We start from the raw sequence: 27,579 nt of genomic DNA on the forward strand, positions 1-27,579 counted from the left end.
ATGTTAATCTTGATGAGTACGTTAAAAATTTAGAATATAAAAAGAAAATTATTTGCCGAAAGACATTTTGACATTAATACAATTGATATTTTTAGTGTGGCCTACAAGTTTGGTGTAATAGCAATGATAGCTGGTTTAATAGGAATACCTTTTGGTTTAATGCTAACGCAAAAATTGAGAGTCCATTGGCATCAAGCCCTTAATTTAAATTGGTCAATTGTGGCTGATATGTTATTGGTGAGTAAACAGAATGTACAGTTAAAAAGGTTCAATTGCCCGTAATGCAGCTACCTTTATTAGAAAATTAATATTCCAATTATCATGCATAAATTGAATTGAATAACCACCGAATGTTGCTCTCTGACATCTTTATTATGCTCTTTGAAATGTGTGTACAAAATTTCAGCTCTCTAGTACAAATAGTATTTGAAAGGAAGACTTGAAAATATCTGAAGATTTGACAACCATTCAACGATGGGTATATATATATATATATATATATATATATATATATATATATATATATATATATATATATATATATATGTATATATATCAATCGTGACTTGTCAGTTCAATTCTGTTTAACCTAGAATTCTAAAATTTCGCACAGATGCACTACGTGGCAATGCAAAACTATTTGCCATGTTAGTTTTTGTTTAAATGAATCCCATTTTCTTAATACGTCAATGCAGAAAGCCTAAGATTTGTGCATTGGTAGATCTCACACGCGCCCTCTATAACAGCGAGAGCAAAAGTTTCATAGTCACAGCAGGACGACCACGCGTACTATAACCTCAATTTCTTAAAGCTATGTACCAGAGTGTGGAGTGTGCATTGCGCGCCCTAATTAAATTTCAATAGGTGCTACAGATGTTAGGTTATGTTCCCTGATAGGCAATGTTGTGCTGAAATGATTTTGAGCTTGATTTAATAAATGTTAAATATTAACTTTTCATATTAAAATTAGTACGTGAATGTTTTTAACCGGAATTACTGTGAGTGGTTGTTAAAGTGCTATAAAGTAGCAGTGTACAAATATTCAAACTCCGCGCTTCGTCTAGTTGCTCGATAAATCTAGCGATTTCACGTTTCGCTAGCGAATTTTGCTCCCCATGTAATCGACCCCAAAGTGCGGGCTCTTCCACGATTTCTTCTGCTGATCCGTACTATAACTTTAGAGCTGCTTTAAAGTTATCAGTGTTGCAAGTACAGTTTATTTCTTTATATTTGACTTTTGCATGATGTGTTTTCGATGCCTGCCCCCGACCAGCAGCACTCGCTTCGCTCGTGCTGGGAAATGTCGGGGCAGGCATCAGATCCCTGCAGAAAAGTAAGTAAGAGAAAGAAAAAAAGAGAAAGAGAAGTTTCGCGAGTGTCCGAAAGAGGACGCTCGCGATAGAGGCCCGTCCAAAAGAGCAGTCAGCTTAAACGTTAATGCAATGTTTTTGATAATTGGAAGTTAATTAGTAAACGTACTTTTAAACGGGTATAAAGAAAAATAGTATACGCCACATGGGCAAAAAGTTGGAAGCCCTGTACTTGGCTTCGCCTCGGGCATCATGTCGCGCAGTGCAGAAATTGTAGTCTTTCAGCCTTTGTAGCGTAATATACTATTACATAATCAAGCTTTAAAATCAGAATTGGCGGGTGTGGGTTCAAGGTGATCATGTAAGAGAATGTAATTAAACAAAAAGTGATCTGGTAAATAGTTTTGCAGTGCCCTATAGAGCATCTGTGCAAAATTACAAATAGGTTAAACAAAAATTAAAGAAATCTCAGGAAAATATTTATCTTGATTTTTAAACTTGCCAAGTTTTGATTTATTTATTTTCCTGCCATTGTTTAGATTTTTTAACTAGAGCTCTAAAATTTTGTACACTTACTTTCTGAAGCATGACAAAACTAATCGCGTTGTCAGTTCTTGTTTATATTTATTTATTTCGAATTTATGTTGGAATTTTCAAAAAAATTTTCTCCCGCTATTCAGCAAGTCATAATGTGGACATTTTGGCGGCACAGCGTGCCAGCACGCGTGTTCACATTGCCACGGCACGAAACTTTGTCAGAATGACGGCCATTTGTGCCGGCTGTATGACACCGGCACGAACGAAGGCAAAATGTCGGTATTTTGCTGTCACGCTGTGTTGGCACTCATGGCAGCATTATGACGACATTTTGAAGAGCTACATGACGGCATTGTGCCGTCGACCCGTGTTTAAAATTTATTAACATTTGGCGCTGTCAGAGTGCTAGCAGAATGCCTGCTGGGAGTGCTACTCGCCATGACAACATTCTGTCGGACCGAAATTCCCGCAGAATGCTGGCTTTGTTGGCTGCGAAAATTAGAAAATTTTCAGCCGCACAATTCACAAAATAAGGCTTTTCAATGTATTATATTTTAAGGCTGTTGATTTTGTTAATTTGGGCTATTATTTATTTATCGGACTTCGTTCGTTGTCAATTTTCATTAATTATTTTATGATGACTACTCTTTTAAGACTACCGAATTTATACACTGAAAAAAAACACAGTCGTTTCTGCTACAAAGTCCGGTAGTTTTAACAGTTCTGCCACCGTAACGACTTTTCAGTAAGAACAACTGTGTGCCACTGGTAGTTTTGGCGAGTCGCGACTCGTAAAATTGGTCGCTTACGCGGGACACCAGCAAAAATGACCGAACTGATTCTTTAAAACGCTGAACTCTACGGTAATCTTGGCGAGTCTTCGTACAATGACGGATTACTGGTGCGAGTTCAGTTAAAATGGCTGTGTTTTTTTTCAGTGTAGCAGCCTGCCGGTTTCGCGCCTTTACACAAAATAAGCGGCGAATATCGATTTTATTAAACGGATTAATAATAATTCTGGTTATTGTTTATTACAATAACTTGCAACTTTATTAACATCAACAGCTGTTCGCAGTACATAAGGACACATAACTACCGAATTTATAGCATCCTGTCTGTTTTGCGTCAAAAATTAAAATACTTTATTTATATATACATATTATTATTTATTTTTATTTTATCCAATTAATAAAATCATTTTCAATAAATATATATTAATATTAATTTGGATTAAAAAGAAAAACATTAATTTTTATAAAAATAAAATTTCTTTTAGATTTTCTTTCCTGAAACATATAATAAATATATTTCTATTAATGTAAAAAGAAGTAATAAAAATTAATAAATTTACTATAACAAAGTTTACAGGAAAAGCTATTATTAACCCCGATAACATGATATTGGCCGATGTTGGCCGAATGACGGCACCGAGACTGCTTGAAATGGGCCACGCGGACATCCAGGTACCCCTGCTCCATGACCCGGAAATGACGATATTGTGCTAGCACAATGCAGGCACACGTTGCAAGCATCGTGCCGGCACTTAATATAAGAAAAAAGAAAAAAATTATACACAAGCAGGGATCGAACCCTGAACCTTTCGGTTAGCAGGCTGGCACTTTACCACTCGACCACGAACACTTGTTACAAGTCATAGCTAATTGTATCCTTATGTACTGCGAGCGGCTGTTGATGTAATAAAGCTGCAAGTTATTGTAATAACCAGAATTATTATTAATGCGTTTAACAACATCGATATTCACCGCTTATTTTGTGTAAAGGCGCGAAACCGACAGGCTGCTATAAATTCGGTAATCTTAAAAGAGTAGTCATAATAATATAATTAATGAAAATTCGTTCCGACAGAATGCTGTTACGGCGAGCAGCATTCCGAGCAGGCATGCAAAATTTTGAACACGGATCGAAGGCACAATGCCGTCATGTAGCTCCTTAAAATGTCATCATAATATGAGTGCTATGAGTGCCAACACGGCGTGACCGCAAAATGCCGACATTCTGCCTTCGACGACAAAGTTTCGTGCCGTCGCAATGTGAGCACGCGTGCTGGCATGCTGTGCCGTCAAAATGTCAACATTATGACGTTTAAGTAACGCAGCCAACAAAGCCGGCACTCTGCATGAATTTCGTTTCGGCAGAACGCTGTCACGGCGAGCAGACAATTTAAACTGCAAAAGCGCTCACCCCATAGACGCTCAGGTGAGCGAGAACAAACAGGAGCGTCCTGCCAACGTAAGGTTTTTGTCAGCGAAACAAATTTCTCAGTCCAAGAAGGAAAAAGCGACTCCCCCGTTATCTCCATTCAAGCCCTAGAATTAAAAGGAAAAATAGACTTCTTAATAGACACGAATTATCTCTTATCAATGCGAACGTATTAAAATCTCACGTTCTCATCGATACCTATAACTCGTTTAAACTAACAGGGGTTACTAATAACGTTATAAAAACATGAGGATCCGCCGAAATATCCATTGGAGACAGCCTAGTGATATTTCAAAAAATATGTTCAAGGAATCGAAGATGTGGAAGCTATAATAGAAATTAAGGAAGAAAACGCACAGGCAAAGTCCACTACACACTTACTGAAGGCAAGCCCCTAATCAAAGTACTGGTGGACAGCACGAGCGACACTGAAGCTTACCTGCCTAGGATCCAGGCTTCCGACGGTATTTTCCTAGGAGAAGCCCTTGTGTCGGCAAAGAAAAATAAATGCACTATCCTCGCAATAAACACTTCGGAAGAGGACGTAGAGATAGGAGTGCCTCGACAAGTCAACCACCCGTTCGAGGTACTAAACGACAGAGGACTTTTCCGAAAATGACTCAACGGAAGAAGATTTACCGATCCGAGACCGCACAGAGAAAATACTAAGTTTGTTAAAATTTGACCATTTAAACATGGAAGAACGAGAACACGTTACCAATTTGATTAAACAATACCCAGACATCTTCCATCTACCAGTAGACAAACTCCCTGCAACGAATCTGGTACAACACAGGATACCAACCACCGACGATGTACTGGTGTTCATTAGGCAGTATCGGTACCATACAGTGCACCGTGAAGAGATACAGCGACAAGTTGACAAATTGTTGGCAGACGGGATGGTAAAACCTTCAACCAGTCCCTACAACGCTCCTCTATTGACTGTACCCAAGAAATGCGACGCACAAGGCAGAAAAAGGATGCGGCTAGATTATAGAGGTTTAAACAAAAAATCCAAGATCCCAGCTCAACCTTTGCCTAATATTACTGATATCTTAGAACATTTGGGATGTGCAAAATACTTCTCAGTATTCGACCTTGCCAGCGGATTTCACCGGATAGAAGTACACCTCGACGACAGACACAAAACCGTATTCTCTACGGGCAACCTGCGCTGGCAGGGGAAAAGATTGCCGTTCGGATTAGCAGACTCGCCAGGTTCGTTCGCCCATCTAGTGAGTTTAGTACTCATGGGTTTACAAGATACAGAACTACTGGTCTACATAGATGATACATTAGTTTTCGCGAAGGATTTAGACGAACATGGCAAGAAGGTAAAACGCTTATTCAACCGTCTTAGATACACAAATTTCTCTCTCCAACTCGAAAAGTGCGAATTTTTGACCACTGAGGTAGAATTTCTCGGACACCTTCTAACCTTGTAACGGACAAAGGAGTCAAACCAAAATTCCCGATTCCGAAATTCCAAACCAACATTCGGCAGTTTTTGGGATTAGCAGAATATTATAGGAGATTTATAGAAAATTTCTCAGCCTGAGCAAAGCCGCTATCTGACGCTTTGAAAAAGGGATTAAAATTAGAATGGAGTAAAGAGAGGCAAGCAAGTTTCGATGACCTACGTCTGGCGCTTTGTTCTCCATCAGTCCTCCAATATCCGGATTTCTCCCAAAGTTTCATTCTCACCACCGATGCGAGTGATTTTGTCATAGGAGCCGTCCTTAGTCAAGGGAAACTAGGAGAAGAACATCCAATCGCCTATATGTTTAAATTAATGAAAGCAGCAGAAAATAACTACACGACCACTGAAAAGAAGTGTTTAGCTATCATAGCTGTTGTCTTACATTTTCGACCTTATCTGTACGGAAGAAAATTCATCCTGGTGAGCGATCACGAGCCACTAAAATGGATCGGTTCCGTAAAGCCACCCCTACAACGCTTAATAAGGTGGAGAACGAAGTTACGCAAGTACGATTACGAATTCATTTATAAGGCAGGTCGTCTTAACGTAAACGCCGAAGCTCTGTCTAGGAACCCTATCACTACTTTATAGTCCAGTCAAAATCTGCTCAAAATACACTTTTTCACTAGAAGAGCTGCATTTTGAGTATTAACGTAAAATTGCAGTCTCCGAATTAGTTTCTGAAAAACCCAAACCAAAAACGAACAAAATTGTCCTGTTACCACGTTTCTCAGACGGGGCATCTGGTTCTTTTGAGGCAGGAGATTACTGGTGGGAGCACGAAGAAGGAATGAGAGCAAACAGAAGAGCCACTTCCACCCCTCTTGAAGAAGTAGACAACGCCCATATTCTGCGGGAACCCTCATGTAGATCTGAGAATATGGGCCTCTGACTACAATCGACGAAATCCTAGAGGCCAATGAATCATCCACAGAAGAAGAAAGGCCCTTGCGTCAAGCACTATACCGCCAGAACTATTTTACCCCGAAATCATGAAACTTCCGCAGTCAAAATTTGAAATCAAATTTTCTAATGAAAGTCTAACATACAAGCCCGACAACATTTTGCATTTTACTTCCGCTGACGCAGAGTTCACTTCCATCATCGACAAGCTACTACTAGACGTAGATTTCGTCTAGTAGTAGGAGATTTTAAGCTAGGAAAATTATCAAAAGGGAAGGTGGCAATTACCCAACATGGAAAGCATTACGTGCTGTCCACAGTCGCAAAATACTCATATTTAGATGAAATTTCCACCAAAGACGCGAAGAAATGTTTGTTGTCATTGGTTTAGGCCATAAAGGAATACGGTATCACGACCATACTATTGTCCAAAACAGGCGATCTTACCGAAAAACTGAATTTTTCTCAATTCTTGAACACTTACAGAGAGACTAAATCTTTATAAATGTAAAATGATTATATGTTATGGAAACACTATCTTTCCGCCCGATGAAATGCATCAAAAAATAATAAGAAATCACCACGACAGTTTAGTCTATATATAATGCTCCGTTGTTTTTAAACGATGTAAAAATACCATTGTTGAATAAAATTCCGGAAGAAGTTTACAGGATTGACCCGTTACCAATCTTTTTTTCTCATGCAGAAAGCAAAATAAAAGGAGGGTATGTCCCTATAATAGAGTATAATAGAATAAAAGGAGGTAATATCCCAAAGGAATATTACATCATCGCAAACGTAGCTCGGGAATCATACAGTCTCGCCGCATCGAACCCTGCAGAAAGTTGCCAACGAACAACGCTAGTAACTATCTGCCCAAACAAATACGCGATAAGTAATGCACACGCAGAGCCAAGCTGTGAAAGCGATGCCTTGTTTAAAAGAGAACATGTCAACACTAAGTTATGCGACGTGGCTATACTTTGCAAAACCAAACCATACTGAAAACCCTTAACGGGAACATCTGGATATTATTACTCCAGCGATCATACCTTAAATGTATCTCTAAATTGCAAATACATACAAAAATGAGTCGAAATACCTAAGGGTGCGGGCACATTACTTTTCCATAGTAATTGTTCAGTAAAACTAGACAACACGATTTTCCTAAGTTCCACACAAAGTCTGACATCGACAGATCGTATATTTCGAAAATTCATTACCGATTCCTAACAGCGCGAAACTCGATGCCATACTAAAACATCAACGCTTCTTCACACTGAGTGAATCTAAACTGGCTCTAACTATTTCTCTTTGTGCGCTATGCGGAATACTCGTAACGATTAGAACCTTATCCATATTATTTAATCTCTGGCAAAGGTCCAAAAGAACGGAATGCAAAGTTATAACGCTTACTTCCATCGTGATTTGGAAACCAAAGCCTCAATCCATTTTGAGAACATCCTTGCCTAAATTCAAAAACGTCAGTTTTTCCAAATTACCAAAAAGAGAGAGCATAGAAATTCAACTTTAATGAATTTATTTCAACTGTGTATATTTAATTTAATTTCTGTTCTAGGAAAAATGCATTATCAAATTTCATCTCTACTGATAATTTTTATACTGTTTTTATCATTAACCTCTTCAGTCTTTGGGTATAAAAACTATGAAATCACATCCTTTGAACACAACCCAGGAGTGTATTATGAAAAAAGAGACGACCTCCGTTTCACTAAAGCAGATTGGAAAATAATAACATTCATCGATATAGGCTCACTGTATCGCAACGGATCTTTCGTTGTAGGCCAACTACAAGCTTTAAATACAACATGCTCTACCGAAAGAGCCGAATGTACCTTACTTTTCTCTAGGGCAAACTATTTACTAGACAAAAACGAGTAGGCAGAAAATTTGTTCAGGCATCTACGCGACGATACAGCAGTTCATAAAAACCTGGAAGGCCAAGGCAAACTACCCCACATCTATAGTAAAAAGGGCAGTGCCATTCGGTTTTATTGGTAGCTTGAGCAAAACCCTCCTCGGAACACTGTCTGAAGACGACAGCGTATATTGTAATGAACAAATAGACCAATTGTTCAAGGATCAAAAAGTAATAGTGCACCTAGTAGAAAAACAGACTCACCTTAGCCAAAGCAGATTCAACAAATTAGTCAAAAATTGGACGGACCTACAAGACAGACAAGAAGAGTACTTTTTCAAAACACAAATTCTAGGAAGAAACATGTACGACACTCGTAACCAAATCACCGTATTAAACTACACAGTACAACTCACAGAATGGTTCAATGCCGTGGAAACATTATTAAATTCGAACATGGAAACCTACAGGACTACTCTAGACGTAATATATCACGCAAGAACAGGAAAAATGCATCCTGACCTGCTAAATAAATCCCAACTTCAAGACATCCAACAACACATACATGACATAAATCCCAGGTACGAATTCCCAATCCCTAAGGATCATATCCGAGCAGAACGTTTAAGCGAGATCGCTACAGTCCAAATTGAAAAAATTGCAAACAGAATCATAATAGAAAGCTTTATCCCACTTCTAGATAACACTCGTACGATTTATACCGTATACATTCACTATCGATACCTCAAAACATCTCAAGAAATATAACGCCCAGCTCATCAAGTGGCGCGGTAGCGCCACGAAGGCGAGTTTGAGAAGCAGACGAATATATATTAGTGTTCGGATTTTTCACGATACAGAAAAAAAGCTTATTGTTACTATTTGTAAGATTTTTTGGTTAATTAGTATGTTTTCTGAGCTAAACTATGATTTCCAACAAAAATATTAGTGAAAAGACTGCTTATTTTAATAATATGTGAGTGTATAATCCATAAATGCTAAAATTACGTTTTTCTTCTTCAGTCCGAAATGTGAAAGACTGTTATGTTAGCCGCAAGAAGTGTTAGGACCGTGAAGTAGGCCGCAAAGCTATATACAGATGAGAATTGCTTTCGCAAAAAAATATAATAATATATTACGATATTTTGAATTAAGAGGTTGCCAGTGCATACTCTGCGTTTCGTAGCTGTACACTGAAAAAAAAACACAGCCATTTTAACTGAACTCGCAATAGTAATCCGTCATTGTACGAAGACTCGCCAAGATTACCGTAGAGTTCAGCAGTTTCAAAGAATCAGTTCGGTTGTTTTTGCTGGTGTCCCGCGTAAGCTACCAATTTTACGAGTCGCGACTCGTTAAAACTACCAGTGGCACACCGTTGTTCTTACTGAACAGTAGTTACAGTGGCAGAACGGTCAAAACTACCGCACTTTACAGCAGAAACGACGGTGTTTTTTTTTCAGTGTAAGAGTAACTAGCTTGCCAGGGTAACCGATGACAAGGTCTAGGTGGCGCGCTCCGTGGTTTTTGGTGTCTAGGTGTAGAAATAATTCTAGGGTGATGTATATTAGAACAATCAGTGATTTTATCTTAGTAATAAAAATGTTACAAAAAAGCTGTGGCGAATGGTGCTAAAGATGCTTATATTTTATTTTTACGATTTTGAATATGAAATACGCTAAACAATTTAAAAAAAAGGATTGAAATCTCTTAAAAAATTAACTCTTAAAGTAAAAGGTTAGGCGAGTTTGATATATTCTGCAACAAAATTACAGATAGAAAAGAACTGAGATCAATCAAACAAAGTCAAATTTATTATATTTAATCTAAAGAAGCAAAGAATAACTCTCAAGATAATTACTATGTAACTTGCCATGCCCATTTAATTGTACGTATAGTATTTGTATGACGTTCTAATATACATAAAAAGAAAATTTAGTTGTTCACCAATAAACAAAATGAAACGGGCATGGCAAACTCGCCTAACCTTTTACTTTTTTAAGAGTTAACTTTTTTTTAATTATAGGTAAATAAATTACTTAAGGTAATGGGTTTTTTTGAAAAATTTTAAGAATTGTATATTTGAACTATTTACATTACACTTATAGTTATACTAGAAAAAACAACAAGAATATATATTAAAAAAATATATATATTTTGCTTCCTCCTAGAGAAAGCTTTGTAATAGTAAACTGTAATAATTTTGAGTTTCTTCAAAACTTTTAGAAAATACTTTTTGGTGTGTTAAAGGTTCAAATCTAGTGTTTTTAGATAATATCCTTATGGATGTGTGTGTATACCGTAATATTTCTGGGACTGCTCCGTCAATATCAATAAAATTTGACATGCATATATATTTTTGGATTCTGGATTCGGGAAAAACAGATATTTTTTATTTTCTCAACTGTATTTTTTTCTATGGCCATTCAAAATATGTGATACTGCAACTCAAAACAAAACAAACCGATTGAAGAAGATTCGCACCTGCCCTGTTCAAGAATTGACAGCAACCACCATATGTACATGTTAAGCATACACCCCAAGTACAAACAATTAAAATACGGTGTACTTAACACTTTCGCAAACAGATCTCCAGGTTGATGGCCTGCTCCCACAGCTCGTCTACTTCAAGACGGTGCATCCACACTAACTCGGGTTCCTGGATGTTGAGGTTGATCAATAAAAACTCCACTAGAGCCAAATAAAAACTCCAATAGCGAATACGAATCGATAAATTGTACAATCCAGACAATTAAGGTGCAGGAAAAGTTGTAAGTTTTAAATTAAGAAGTAGCGAATACATATTGCCACGAATCAATAAATTGTACAATCCAGACAACTAAGGTAATTAAATATATGTAAACTTTAAGTTGATATAACTATAGTAATTTCATGTTCTTTGATACCCTCACACCATTCCCGATTTATCCGAATTGAATACTCCCTTGGGAGGATAGAAGCAATTCCGAACATCTCGTATCACTAATAAAGTGGCCAACGCGTTATATCTCATATTACTTTTCGGTCGTCGCAAGTTAAGCGACTGGTGGCAGCGTAATTTACCAAAAGATAATTAAAAAATCAATATAAAACTTATCTAAATTATAAATCGTAAGATCCACGTTTATTGTCGCTAACGCCGGACGTGACACTTACTCCGTGCGTCCGACTCTCTGCAACTGCGATTCGTTTCGTAAAAGGCAGACGCTTAGCGGACACCTCTCTCACTCTTTGACCATTAGAGTTGCGTATAAATAATATGTTCTGAGACATTTGCGGCGTAGTATAGTATATTGCATTGATTACTGAAGATAAATTTATGTAACCTATTATCTCATAACATATTCTTCTATTGTTATACTTAAGGGGACGGATACACCTTAAATAGTCCAAAAATGAAAAATTCTAAATTTTTTGTTAATATTTTTCCCTAATTTTTTGAAAAATGAATTAAACTATTAAATATATTCAGGTATAATGCAAGAAACGTAAAACCATGTTTATATGTGCCATATTATCAGGTATGACATTTCTTCGAAGGCCAAAATTCAGAATTTCCACTTTTCAGCTACAGCAGACTTACTTAAGATTTGGGTTTCGAAGGGCACTTTTATACAAATAGATATGCTTCAAACACATATAGTTTTCAGATGAATGTGGGGTTTTACAAAAAATATTATTGAAAAAAGTTGTCTACGTATCGGGTGCCGAAGGCCGCGTATCAACGAAATATGAAAAGCGACGAGCGCTGTAGTAGAAAAAACGCATCACGCGAGCGATCATTAGCGTGCGCCCCTCGAGTTTCTAGCAAACCCCATAAAGAAAACGCGTACTTGCACGTAACAAAACTAAAGCAAAGCCCGGTAGCTCGCGACCGCCAGAGGCACAGGTCAAGTTCGAGCCGCCGCCGGTCGTCAAATAATCATGCATATAGCCGCAACGAGAAATTCGCGGTGCAGCGACCCAGGCGATACTCGGAGTCAGAAGTCGGTTCGGGTGATGAGTCTGACGGCGCGATAAGCGCAGGATTAAGGTCAGAATCGGAGGATAGGTGGAGTTCATGCTGGAGTAGCGCTTGAAGTAGTAGGTTTAGCGATAGCGCAAAAAGCGTAACAAGCGTCGATTCAAGCGACGATGCGGAATATGTTCTATCAGTGTCGATCCACGGGCTGGATACAGGCCAATATAAGTCGCACCGATTGAGCCCCGAAAGAACGCGCGAACTCAACGGCGCGGGCGTGAGCGTGATGCCCACAAGAGCAAGCGTAGCAATGGGCACTGAAGTGACCCGGGAATCCCGACAGTGCACAGGCAACGCTATGCCAAATAAAGCCCATTGCACGTACTGCGACATTCCGGGGCATGCGTTAGAAGATTGCCGCATTTTAATCAGACACGATGCCAGAAAAGTAATCGTGCAACCGACCCGTAATAACAAGGAGAAAGCCGGGACAGTGTCAAATGATAATAGTCACGGTAATGCGCAGGGCGACAAGGGCGCGAACGGCGGCAATAATAATAACAACAGAGGTAACAACGGCAACGGTTACCGCGGCAAAATAATAATCGCAATCAAAAAGACAATAGGCGGAATAATAAAAGCAACGGTAGCAATGACCGCGACAATAATCGCGGTGAGGACTTTAAAAATACAAACGAGAGTTTAAACTAGAGGGACGCTCGTCGCGCTCCCCAAGCGCCGGCCTATCCAATCGATCGACAAAAAATTATAAGGATACAAAGAGTCACCCCGGGTGTTTCTTGTACCCAACGATATTCCTATAGAGAACTATGGCATTATCGGCTGTAATATCATGCACGCGCACGATGGATGCATAGATGCAGCCAGCGGGTGTCTGAAGCTAGGCGACAGAGTCCTGCCATTCGAGTCCGAAGAGCATATAACGATTCCCCCTAGGGTGAAAATGTTGATTAGTGCGCGCGTTGGCAATCTTAACGTAGACGTGGGATGGGTGCCGTTAACAAATTTACATCCGACGTACTATTCGGGAATTTTGTGGCAGAGAAAATTAATGGTGGAATTTATGCCGAATGTATAAACGTCAGTGAAGCAGCGGTAAATATCGCTAGCCCGGTAGACGAGTTTATAGAATGCGAATCTGTCGGAGAAAGTACGCTGTTCGAAGCTGAAGGGGACGGCTCATCGAAGGAAAGTGCTGACTCTACAGCCTCGGTACGCCGTATGTTCATGCGAGCGTTACACAGGGAAAGTACACTAAGGTGCGGATCCTAAATGACAGGCTTAGGGCCGACGATAAGGCTAGGTGTGATCGGGCAAATAAGATATTGGAACTCGCCGATTTGAGTGGTTGCGACGCAGAAGAAATTAAGGAAATTCGGGAAATAATTCACGAATACGCCGGAGTATTCGGACTCGAGGGCGAGCCTCTCCCAGCAACCCACTTGATTAAGCATAAAATCGTGCTCAAGTGCACTAAACAGATCAGAAACCATAGGTTTAGATTTCCACTGGCCATTAAGGAGCATATGATCCGGGAGCTCAATAAATTACGCGAACAAAACATAGTGGTCGAATCAAACTCGAATTATTCCTCCTCCCTATGGATCGTGCCGAAAAACCGGACGCGCAGGGGAATAAAAGATATCGTCTAGTAACTGATTTTCGAGGCCTTAACGAGGAGACATAGGGCAGCTGCTACCCTCTCCCGTTCACTAGTGATATACTAGAACATCTCGCCGCCGCTAATTTCATTACGGTTATGGATCTCAAACAGGGATACCATCAGATTAAGATGAACCCAGATTCAGCTCACCTGACAGTCTTCTCCGCGCCCGACGGAACGGGAACCAACTTCTGCAGTTCAATAGGATGGTCATGAGCCTAAAAGAGGCCACTATTACTTTTACAATGGCTATGTCCTTAGCTATGGCCGGACTGCAGGGAGAATGGGTATAAATATATTTAGATGGTGTTCAGTGAAACGTAGGACCAGCATATGGTACGGCTACGTCGCGTATTAATAAGACTGTTAGAAGCAAACATGACAGTCGAACCGCGGAAATGTCAGTTCCTTAGGAAGTAGGCACACGTGCTGGGCCATATTGTAGATGGCGGTACAAAATACGCGCCATGGCCGATTATCCAATGCCAACAGACACGAGGAAGCGCTAGGCCTATTCAGCTATTATCAGATATTTATAAAAAATTTTTCGAAAATAGCTCACCCGTTGTTCCGACTTTTAGCTAAAGATGCCGAGTTTAAATTGGGCGAAACGGAACAGGCCGTGTTCGATGAGCTCAAGCGGCTGTTGTCTAGCAAACTGATCCTCAAGGCTTTCGATTTGACGCAGCCATTTATTGTGACGACGGACAGCAGCGATTATGCGCTAGGCGCGATTTTAAGTCAAGGGAAAGTCAGGGCGGATCAGCCTTGTGCGTATGCATCTTGTTGCCTTAAGGGGAGCGAGTTAAAGTACCCGACTTATGATAAGGAATTGCTAGCGGTGGTATTCGCGAAGTAGTAGCCAAACCAGCCTAGTCAGCTGATCAGCAATCGGATTCAGATGAATCGATGCGCAAGGTCGAATCAGGAATATCCGAGTCATCACGCAGGTCAGAGGTGCCCTCACAACTAAAGGCCTTTCTGAAGTATGTAGAGCCCTCCGACCGCGAGACTCGTAGCAGGCAGCAAGGACAGGCCCCAGCATCTCTAAACTTAGGCGATGCTTACGTCTCGTGCAGCAGCAAAGAGAGCATGCGAATCCCACCCTCGGGTGTGGTGGCTCAAGAGTTGGAACCACTGCAAACCTTTAGCTTTCCACGGGCGAGCTGCGCTCCGGTACCGAGCGTTACAGGGCATAAACAACGCGCCGGAAAAACGGCGAGCCATGACCGTTCGTATATTGCCTGCGTTCCCTCCAAACCCAAATATCCTGGACGACTCCCGGAGAGACGTGAGCCAAGAACCGACAGGGAAAACTTCCTCAGCCAGCGCGTCGTAACCGGAGGCTTTGACAGCATGGCCTTGGTCAGGAGATACATTAAAAAAGAAACTTCGCGTCGATGTAGAAGAACCCTTCTGAAAAGAGTTATCTGCGTGTTCGGAATTCCGTCCGCGATCATAACTGATTAAGGAACGCACTTCTAGAACAAAATGCTAGAGAACCTTGCGAAATTTTTCAAGATAACGAAGTTCTGTACAACCGCGTATCAACCTCAGGGGAATGGGGCCATCAAACGCATGCACCATACCCTGACCGAGTACTTGCGGAAATATGTAAAAAATACCACGTAATGGAACGATTGGACCGCAATCTGTCAGCATGCGTATAATTGCACCGAACATGAGATCACGCGTTACACACCACACGAGCTAGTATTCGGTACTCAACCCAGAATCCCATCAAGTTTCCCGCGAAGTAGCAACGATCTTACCTACAACGATTATATCAACGAAATGACGTTTAACTTAACGGCACTGCAGACGGTCGCAGCCATGAACATAGTCCAATCTAAGTACAAGTCAAAGCACTACTACGACAGGAAGCTGAATTCAAAGCATTTTTGGGAGGGAGAAATGGTATTCTTATTAAAAGAACCCAGGAAGGATCAAATTTGCAAGAGAATTCCGCGGGCCTTTCAAAATAACAAAAATCAATCGAAAAACTAACAATGTTACCCTTCAGAACGACGAGATGACAAAAGTCGTCCACATAAACAAATTCCATACGCCGAGTGCGATCGCAAGGGAAGTAGCTAACGCGAGTGAGGACCTGGAGGACTAGAACTTTTTTTCCTGTTTGTTTTTTTGCGCTGCCCCGGGCGGAGCGCACAAAAAAAGAAAATGTCCCAGGAAGTCTCCGGTCGGTCAGGAAAAGTCGATACATTACGGAAAGCCAGACTGCCCGACCTTCCGTAGCTTGTATACGTACTATAACCCAGCGTGTTCTTGCAGGTCAAGTGCGTGCGGCAGGCAGGGAAGCAGCAGCTTCGGCCCTGTGGGAGGACCAGATCGCGTAACAAATAGTTTAAAAAAAATTTGGGTCTTATAATAAAAAAAATAGTGCCAATGGTAACATCGAGCACTGACTGAAAAATTATCCAGAGGATTGACTTGCAACCCTACTTTCGGACGGGCGAAGAGCTTGTACATAATGTGATTCGCATCGCACAGGCATGCGGAAAGCAGTGCGACATGGACGACCTCGTCGAGGAGGCCAGCGTGGCCACTCGACAAGCCGAGCGCGTACTAGATTTAATCCTTGCACACGGTGTAAACAAGGTGCCACACCGCGCTCAGCGATTGCTTGTGCCCTTCGTCGGCAAGATTCACAGGTTCTTATGGGGCACTTTGGACGAAGCCGACGAAGCGGAGATCGAGGCAGCAATAAAAGTGATCGCTGACGACACACGCCGGACGGCAGCCCTTCTGACAAACCAGACGGAGACTGTCGAGAACGAGTTATTGGATCTCAGCGACAGGATGCTGAAGATAAAAGTCGCAAGCGATATACTCGTCAATGGCAAAACCGAGAACCACAACGCAATCGTGGCGCACAACGCGCAGCAAAACGCAAAGGCGGCAATAGCGCAATTTAGGCTGGACACGGAGGTAGTAACCGACGCGATCTTGTTCGCAGTAAAAGGCCTAGTCCACCCACGGATTATGCCCTTGAGCACAATCGGCAACGCAGCAGAAACTATAAAGAATGCAGTAACAAACGCTAAATTCCCAATTCCCGTCAGAAGATTGTCGGCAATCCCGGTTATGCTCGCGTCCAAAATCTCGATATGGTTCCTAGAGAGATATCTCGTATATCAGGTGGCAATCTCTCTACTCGACATTGAAAAGTTCAATTTGTTTAGAGCATCGCCGGTGACGACAGCACAGCACATTTTAAACGTGACGCACATAGCGTCGTACATCTGGCCTGAGCATCGCTATTTTGCTGTTAGCAAGAGTAACTGCACGTTTATACCGATTTCCGCGGAAAGAGTGCCAAAGTTGCTCAGGCTAGGCGATCTATACATCCTAACGGATCCCAAACCGGTACGCGAAATAATCGGAACGGACGATCACCAACTTGAATGGTTGTAACCTCAAGTTAAAGGTGATGCGAGAAACGTTCTGGCTTCGGTTGCATAGAGCCAACACGTGGGTATATTCAATTAGGACACCGAAAAATATTTGTATACAGTGCCTGCGTGCAGAGCAGGTCACTTCACGCATTATAGGGTCCGGCATATTAGAGCTAAGAGAAGGGTGCGCTGCCCTAACGGCCAACGCTCGCCTCACGGTATCGTGATCTCTAGTATCCCGCCTAAATGAGACCACTCCCGAAACAGTGTAGCTTAATGTTTCAAAGGTCATTGCGCGAATAAATATTTCGTTCAACTCGGTGGCCGACGTTCAGCAAGCAATCGCCGACTTAGCGGCAAGCCGAGCCTAAGACCTGCATGGCTCAGAACTAGAAAATCTAGGAGCAGGTGCAGGTCTCTGCGAAATAGCGAACAAGGCACGCAAGATTGCTCAAAGGAAAGCGATGGCGTTTGAGCTTGAAGATTTGAGCCAATTTGCGTCCATTTTCGGATATTCTTCATGGTCAATGATAGCGGTTCTGGCGGCGGCGATCGGCGGGATTTTGTGTTTTATGCGTTACCGAGCGGGCCAGCCAAAGGAGGGCCCAAATAATAGACGATCGCCAGTATACTGATGGGATAAAGAAATTGGCGCTGCTCGCAGCGAGTGTCATCGAACCAGAAGACGGGAACAGCGAGTCCGGAAGAAATACTACATGACTGGTCGAGGTAAAGAAGTAGTAGACGCCCGAAACAAAGAAATGAAGGATGCTAAACGGATACTCAAGAGAAAAATCCGAGAAAATAAATGACGGTGCCTTAAAGAACTACAGGATAAGGTTGAGCTGGATCCCTGGGGGCGGTCATACCAAGTAGTAATGAAGAAGATAAAGGGAGGCTATATTCCCCCTCCTAAAAGCCCGGAACTACTGGACAGCATCGTGACTACGCTGTTTCCCACTCAACTGGAAGTAACAGCTACCTCGGGAGAAGACACAAATGACGAAAGCGTTCCACCAATTACCACAGAGGAACTACTGACTGCATGCAAAAGGGTTGGGAACAACAAGTCTCGTCGCCAGCCATGGTGATTAGGGCGGGACAGTGTTGCTCTGTTCGCGCTGGCCCCGGGGACCCTCATCAACCCTGACGGTAATCCGGCCCAGATCCCAGTACAGTTGAAAATTGCGCTGCCGGAGCAGCCTTACCGAGATTTCGGGTATGCTGAGCACCAGAAAGGTTCCACAGTCTGGCCCCTCCTTGCTTTCGGTACTCAGAATCTTCCACCTACTAATCAACAGGTCCGGATGCCTGTAACTCAGTCAGCTCAGAAACACTCCTGGCTCAAGCCTGTTTCCAGGTACGCGGAGAGTGGCCCTTCGAGGCTTCTTGAGCTCAGACGAAGGATGGTTGGTGCGCAGTAAACAACTACGTAAAAACCATTCTCAAGAAGGTTAGAAATGATGAAGAAAATAGAAGGGAAAGACAAGGCGAAACAGCTGAGTAAAACTGTTGCTAAACGAAAGCCACTAAGTAGTAGCTACGAAACGCTCCTCGAACTGATGCAGAGGAACGTAGGTCCTAGAGTCGAGCTCTCAGTTCCCTACCCGATGCAGAGGAACGTAGGAGATAGGGTTGAGTACCTTTAAGTGCTCCTCAGACCGATGCTGAGGAACGTAGGTAACTGAGTTGGAGCCCAGACTCCCTCACCCGATGCAGAGGAAGGTAGGTGTCGGGGTTGAGTCTGTCCAGAGGATGACCGGACGATGCTGCAAGAAGCAGACGACTGGATGATGCAGAAAGAAGAAGACGAGTTTGACCCTGAAGCCCTAATCACTTCGGTGGATGGGGCATGTATGGAAATGTCAAACCCTAAAGAAGAAGCCAACTAGGCTAATTAAGGGGCCCCACGGAAGTATTGTTTGACGATAGTATCTGTGGGGATCCGGTGTCGGAGGGTCACTTGTGCAGAGCTTGCTCTGCTTACGCCACATTAAAACACACACACACACACACATGTAAACACATGCAGCTACGCTGCCAGGACGAAAAAGAAACCAATGCGCTAAGGGACATACACACACACACATACACGCGCTAGAGTGCGCACAGCTCAGGTGCTAGGCCAAGCTGTAGAGCATTTTCACATGACATAATTTGTTACAGCAAACCGATTGTGCGATCATGTAAAGGATGATAAACAGATGAAAGTGTATATGTCTTTTACTCGCATTTCCGTTCTTTATGGTTAGTTATTAACAATTTAATAAAAAAAGCGATTTTTGTCTTTTTTTGCTTATAACTTTAAAACTAAGGAAGCTATCAGTGTGTTTCAAAAAGAAGACTTACGGTAGAGCATACAGGTCTGCCGGAAAAAACCGTACCGCAGCCTTTGAATCGCGATTTTGAGCAAAATAATAATCCGACATAGCCCAACTTTTACACATATAAAGAACATTATAATCCCTACTTATTCCCAAAATTTTAGCGCTCCAGCTCAAAAAAGGACAGAGCTATAAATATCGATAAAACGCCTAATTTTTCGGTTTTTCCTAATTAAAATAAATTCTCAAAATCTAATAATCCGATTGAGGCGGTTGACCTCTCATTTTGTAGATATTTCTATTCTCTATAAATCTTCTTTTTGAAACACACTGATAGCTTCCTTAGTTTTAAAGTTATAAGCAAAAAAAGACAAAAATCGCTTTTTTTATTAAATTGTTAATAACTAACCATAAAGAACGGAAATACGAGTGAAAAACATATACATTTTGATCTGTTTATCATCCTTTACATGATCGCACAATCTGTTTGCTGTAACAAATTTTGTCACTATAAGGCAGTTTCAAATCCTTACAGCCTGGCCTATGCGGATAATCCAACATTTTCGGGCGACCTCGGACGTGTCACGGATGAGCCCTAGGCTCTCCGGTGTCTGCTGGCCGGCGCGCACGAGGCGCACCGTTAGTAGAGAACACCGCTACCAAAGGTTTCTCACGAGCAGAGATGCAGCGACTGCACCTCACCACATGGACCACTCGCAGATCATCGGCGACCACGCAAGTGAGCGACGCTTTCTCTCTCTCTCTCTCTCTCTCTCTCTCTCTCTCTCTCTCTCACTCTCTCTCTCTCTCTTCATTAGAACAAATACACGACCAGTTACAAGGGACTTAGTGTGTCTTTCGTCACCTGTCCCCTTTGCTCTCTGAGGAGAGCCCACCATCCGCCCATCACATTTGAAACCATGAATATAGATAAAATTGTTTAATTATTTTTTATAATTATAAATATAAAATTTATATTATATATTAAACAATAATTTATTATATTTATTTATCTAGCATGTCCAAATGCAGAAAGTACGATAAATGTATCCAGAAAACGTCAGACTAAACAATGTATGATAGTTGTGACAAATACTGATAGGAAATGTACAGAATTAGTTAATAATTTGTTGAACAAACAAAGGTTAGATGATGTTTTACTTTGTATACCAGAAAGTTATTCTATTTTTTTCTGAATTTCATGAAAGTACTGTTCGAATTTCAAGTGCTTAAGTTGTAGATATATTCATAACCACTGTAAATCAAAATAATGATTTATGGAAGAAAGAGAGAAGAGTACGTATTACTGGAAGTGTATGCTATGAACTTTTTATTTACACCTTTAACAAAAGTGCTGATTGGGAATAAAAGTTCTAATCTAATTCTAATTTTCTTTTCAGAATTCAAAGGTAATACTGCAACTCGTTATGGAGTATTAAATGAAAGTATAGTTGAAGCTCTACGAAAAAACAGTTAGCAATAAAAATAGAGAAATATGGATTATTTATTAATCCAAAAGCACCTTGGCTAGGATACAGCGCTAACAGTATTAACGTTTGAGAAGATTGCTTGTGTGAAGTAAAATGCCCACTTAAAGGAAAGGAAATGACAGCCACAGAGTTAGTAAAAGAGTTACTTTTTTTAATATGGAATTCCGATGGTGAAGTTACTTCTAAAAAAAATCATAAGTATTATGGCCAAATCCAATTAGGCATGATGTTATTAGGTTTGTTAAAATGACATTTTATATCTTTGCTTCGTTTGATGATTCGATTGCTGTGCTAGAAGTATCTTACAATGGAAATTTTACAAAAAGAATGATAGTTGCGTTGCATGCTGCCTACTTTAAGCTTATATTGTCTGTTTTAGAAAAGAATTTAAATGTAAATTAAAAAGACATTTGTTATGTAAATAGAAAGAAAATATATTAACTTAAGTTTTACAATTTAAATTGTGCAGATGACTGTGTGTGTGTATGTACGTATACCGTTATGATTCTGCAACCACGCGACCGATAGTAATAAAATTTGACATGCATATATGTTTTACAGTTAAATATTACATTTCTTCACCAAGTGAAAAAAGAGACCAACTTATTGAATTAGTAAACAAATTTTTTCTCATCAAAATCTGCAAAATTAGAAATTTTTCGCATCTAATCGTTAAGCTAATTGCAGCGTGCCCAGCAGTCGAGTATGCTTGGCTGTATAATAAGAATCTAGAGAAAGATAAGGATCTTTTAGCTAATTATGAATGATTATAATTTTAATAAAAGAATGTCTTTACCAGAATTAGTTTTTAATGATTTGAGATAGTGGAAGAAGAATCTACCTAAAAGAGTGCATTACATCAAAGAAGGTTGTTATGATAGAACTATTTATACAGATGCATCTTTTACGGGTTGGGGCGCAACTGATGGCGTGCGAAAAAAAAATCAAATGTATGTATATGCATATGATGCCAAAATTTAAGTAAGAAAGTAGTAGTATGGAGTATTTTATTATTGTTTTGTTATAATTATAATTCCAGACCTGCGATCAAATCTTGTTTATCTTTACAGGAATTATGCGGAGTGTTGTAAATAACTTTTTATTTTTCTTAATAAATACATAAAAATAAATAAATAAATAAATATTACTTACCTCTTCAGTCAATCCCCCTTCATAGCGCATTATGTAATCATACAAGTCTCCACCATCACCCAGTTCTAATATTAAGTATAATTTGGTATGAGTATCGATTACTTCGTATAATCTAACAACGTTTGGATGTTGAACAAGCTTCATGCATCGAACCTACAACATAGAATAGCAACATAAGTTCTTATAATATCTGTATATTTATAAATAATAGTTAATTTCTTATAATCCCGAATTTTTTTCGTCAGTTTTTAGCATATAAAATAAAGTAGCGTAGGTGAAACCATACTAGTCTACACGAAAATAACCATATACCTTATACAAAATAACGCTAAAAACATATTTGCAACACGACAAAATTCTACACAGATATTTACTACACACAAATAACCTACACACATTTTTGATTATTTTACCCCACCGCAGAACTCTACACAATCGTATAATCTGTTCTTATACATCGTTACAACAATAGGTTATACGATTGTGGAGAGTTTTGCGGTAGAGTAAAATAATCAAAAATGCGTGTAGGGTATTTCTGTTGTAACGGACGGAGAGGAGATGAGTCAGAAAACGAAAAAGAGTAGACGCAGGCTTAAACCGCGGATCCTGAGATTACCAAGCGGGAGCTCTAACCACTGAGCTAACGTCTACGATACAAGCGCATGCTATGCATCGTAGTACGGCTCTGCGGACTCTTATCGCTGACTCGGCTCGCAGCTCGCGTTGCGGACGTGTGCGTCTGTGACAACACCCCCTTTTGAGACGAGTCGTCCTCGGCTCGTAAACTTCCTTACCGATCGGTGGTGCTGCTTCCTACGCCTCTAATGTCATAGACACTGAGCTGCAGTCACTGCACTAGCCGCACAGATCAGAGGCAAATTATCGTAGAGACAAATTTGGGAGTTCGCGACGAGAAAAAATGGTTCTTGCATACCAATACAGTTTGATTGCGTGCGAGGATAGCTGCTAGTGAATACTGAACGATTTCGCTGGTTTTACGCTACACGTTGGTGTGGAAAACTCCGGCTCGACACGTACGAGAGAGAGGCTTGCGAGGAGACGAGTCCGACTCCGGGATTTCCCGGGCGATCAATCCCCTATCAGAACACACGTGAACGTATTTGTTAAATTAATGCAGCCAACCATGAATTTCGAGTGGTTGAACTTAGCGGATTTTCTTCTGGGATCGCACGCTCTATCTAGCTAACCAGGAATGGATTTGTTGGAAGTGGTGGATGGATAAGTGAGGCAGATTTATTATTGATAATAATAAATAGTAGTTTATTGATAGAGTGGCTTGAGAGCCAGTCGTAGTCGGCATTGCGTCCGCTCACATCGGAGTCTTACAGGCAAGAGAGAGAGAGAGAGTATAGTACAGTGTCGCATAGTCTGACTCCACGGAGCTGAGTATACAGTATAGTATGCGCTTAGAGTATATACGCGAGGCATGCGCACTATGCTCGCGTTCGATCGAGCTTGTCTTGTTGCACCAAATCGTCGTCAACCAGTAGATGGCGCAACGAGTACCGTTTTAAGTATTACGACTGTATAAATTCACATATTAAAACAGCATTCATCTGGCGCCCAGGTAAATTCAAGTATTAATAAAGAATACCGGTGAATGTTAAGAGTGCATGAGCACGGAATAATCCAGATTGAGTTTTTCCCTCACCTCGGGTTAGCCATATTACAAATTTGTACGATGTCTCTATAATAATAATACATACAATTTTTATGTGTAAATTTCCTATTTTAAACGAATTGTATATAAATACATACTATAGAAAAAAAACTTTTAACCAAAGTAAATAAGGGTTAACAAACTTGATGCATTCCGTGTTATGTCGTACATAGCAATAACATAATGTAACATAATAACGTTATTTCATTTACAACGAAATTACAGATTATCGAAGAACTGAGATCAATAAAAAAAGTCAAGTTTATTAAATATTATTTTAATCGTAATATAGAAAACAGAAAATTGTTGTGTTTAATTGAGGACTGAGTCAAACGATTGCTTACTTAAACTTAAGCAATACGTCGATCAATTACAATCAACTCTCAATATTTACTACGTAGCTTGCCATGCCCGTTTCATTTTGTTCATAGGTAAACAACTGAAATATTCTTTTTATGTGTCAGAATGTGATATGAAATTTATTGATATTTAACTTTTACTGTCGTGTAATCTACATTGAAAATCTATGAGATTATATTAAATTAAGAATTGTATAAGTGCATGTATGTACAAAAATAAAATATACAGAAAGTTACCAATAGACAGCACCATAAATAAAATAAAACAGGCATAGCAAGTTATACGTACTTAGACCTTGTCATTGGACACCCTGTACTCGTAGACGCCGATCTCGAATATTTTTTATACCTGTATAAAAAAAAAAACTACGGAGCTAAATACCTAGACCTCGTCATCGGCCATCCTGTATACCTAAACGCCGCACAGTAGGGCCATTTGAAAGAGTTTGGACAAAAATCATGATTCAATTGGGGTTACAGAGGAATGAGCTGAAACTTAGTGGAAATCATCGTTTTTTAGTGTACTTTCCGAATCCGAATCCCTCGAAAAGATTTATTTGAAGAGTTCAAAATGGCGGTCTGGTATAACTCTAACAGTCACAAATATCATTACGAAAAAGCAGTTATATGTCCTTAAGACTCGCTAGAAGAGAAAACTAATGAGCAAAAAAGCTTATTCTTATGTATTTATTCCCGCTGAACACGAATCCACCATTGTTTTTGGCCTATGTAGCCCCCGTTCTTCCATAACCTCAAAAATTACTCCAAAAATCAGTATTACGTGGTCAAAACTTAGAAAAATGCGGAAAACATTAAGCAACAAAATTAGAAAAAGGCTTATGCTCGTGTATTTTTTCCCGCTGACCACGAATCCACCATTATTTTTGGCCTATGTAGTCCACGTTCTTCCATAACCTCAAAGAATACTCCAAAAAGTAGTATTACGCTGTTAAGACTCGTAAAAGTAAGCAAAAAATTAGATTAAGTAAAAATGCAGATAATCTTATAAATTATTTCAATACGTGCTTTGTTATAGAAATCGATTGCGTTACATGTACTATTGCTTATAAAATCGCACTGCTTTAGATTTTTATTATCAAACAATTGATTTGTTTGATATTATTAATTAAATTTTTTTAAATAACTAGAATATATCATATACTTAATATCAGAATTGCTTTTACTTCATATATAATTCTATCAAGTTTTTTTTGTTTGATGGATCAGTATACCCTCAAATACCTTCGGTATACCCCTGGTATACTCCTGATATATCTCCGGTATATCCTCGGTATATTCGAAGATCATACCTTCGATGGCTTCAAGTACCGGAGGACAGCCGTATACGCACCACACCGCAGGCGTTGCTGCAGCCGCTTGCGAATACTGACGCAAGATAGCACTATGTCTGAGGTAGCCGCGAACGCCAATTGCCATGTACCCAAACGTTGAATTTAAAATTACTTAACCCACCCGCCACTATGAGGACGCTAGAGATATAAGCGATGCAGATTTCAATGATCGAGCGCTCACGGATTGCGGTCACCACTCTGCTCTCCCTAGCCGCCGTGTCGCGGGAGCGCTGATTGGTCAGCGCGTCGCGGCTTGACGTTTCGCTCGCTCGCAACACTATTGGTTCGCGCACCGTTGTCGCATCGCACGGTCGCGCATGCGCACTGGTATCCCTGCGGACACACTGTCGGAGAAGATAGCCGCAAAATTCAAACTCTCGTAACATTCAGGCTTCCTTTTACTCACAGACAACCAAGATCCCTCAGTTGTCTTTTATATGTGAAACAACAATTTTACACAACCTTTTTTTACATTACAAAATAATAATAAATTTGTTATCATAACAAAGGTTATATTTTAAAATTTTTAGAACAATGGGTGTGCAAAGCACCTCTTCAAACGCAGCAGACGTGGTAGCTAATGTTATAAAATACGCCTTTGTTCGTTCTGAAGATGATTCAGGTTTATATGTTAAAGATATAAAGTGTATCATCAAAAAAATTCCAAATGCACCTGGGAAGGTGACGTTCAAAAAGTTTCTACCAAAACATGATGAGGACTTTGATAAAAATAAATGCTATCATGTAAAATGGGAGTGTCGTAAGCCATGTACAGTTAAAGCAAGTCATAGATGTGACCCATTCTTGAAAGCTAATATTCTGTATCTGGGTGGTAAGTAAACATACTCATTTATTTTCATCAAATTAGTTCACTTATACGTTTTCTGGGTATGTACATTACTAAAGCGCAACGCAAAGCTAATATATACCATTATTTATCTACTTGAATTTTTCTTATATAACAGCGTATAATTTATGTATGAATGTAAATAAATTTATGTCCACCATCATATTGTTTTTCCATACATTGTGCACGAAGTAACAATTTTATCCATAATATAAGTAAACACATGATTAAACGGTGTGCTTGTCGTTTTGAAAAATAATGCTTGATACACGTGTAAAAGATGATTTTTAATTGTATGATTATCGCAAAATTACAGTCATGCACGAATCAATTCTTTTCCAGTAAACTAAAAACTATTACTTTACGAGTTAATAGGAAGTTTCCTTGATACACAACTAGTCAAAAGGCTTTTTGAATTGTTTGTCAATTAATGAAGTAGTTTGTGTGAAGAACTGTGCAAATTATAACGCACGAAATAAAATTCATAATCATAATTTATTAATAAAAAGTTTCATAAGGAAGCTGATTTGACTCATCACTTTTCGAGGTTCAATGTACGATTTTCAGTTTCAACAAATTTTTGTATGGTACGAGATACCCAATGATTCTTTTTAAGACTGATAAATATTCATCAGACATTTATCTTGTACAAAATTTTGTATCACAAACTGCTTTACAGATCCTGTAAAATCTGTACATACATTTGGATATTATGTAACATATAAATTACTAGAAGTGATTGACAAAAGAATGTTCGAAATAAGATTAATTTAATATAAATGAAAAAGAAATTAATCAATAATTACTTAAATATACACAACTAATAAGTATATACATAGATACAGACACACAATTATATATACACTTATATACAAACACGTACAGAAAGGCCTGAGAGATACTAACACACACAGAAATAGCTGAGACACTTGTGCGCTCTTAGATTACTAACCTAACTTAATTTTTATCGTCAACTAATAT

The 27,579-nt window shown here is 39.8% G+C and overlaps 1 protein-coding gene across 18 annotated transcripts in view; it reads right to left on the bottom strand.

Annotated features, from left to right (window-relative positions):
- LOC100679361 (SNF-related serine/threonine-protein kinase) overlaps positions 1-27,579 on the bottom strand; it is a 738,484-nt gene that overhangs the window by 288,337 nt on the left and 422,568 nt on the right. For all 18 annotated transcript variants that reach the window (XR_004227330.2, XR_004227328.2, XR_004227331.2 and 15 more), the window contains one exon: positions 22,360-22,512. Coding sequence is in view for 14 of the 18 variants with exons in the window: in XM_032601900.1 (XP_032457791.1) it covers positions 22,360-22,512 (153 nt within the window). In the remaining 4 variants the exon portion in view is untranslated. The remainder of the gene's footprint in view (positions 1-22,359; positions 22,513-27,579) is intronic.

The sequence above is a fragment of the Nasonia vitripennis genome, assembly GCF_009193385.2.
Source record: "Nasonia vitripennis strain AsymCx chromosome 4 unlocalized genomic scaffold, Nvit_psr_1.1 chr4_random0003, whole genome shotgun sequence".
Taxonomy (NCBI): Eukaryota; Metazoa; Arthropoda; class Insecta; order Hymenoptera; family Pteromalidae; genus Nasonia; species Nasonia vitripennis.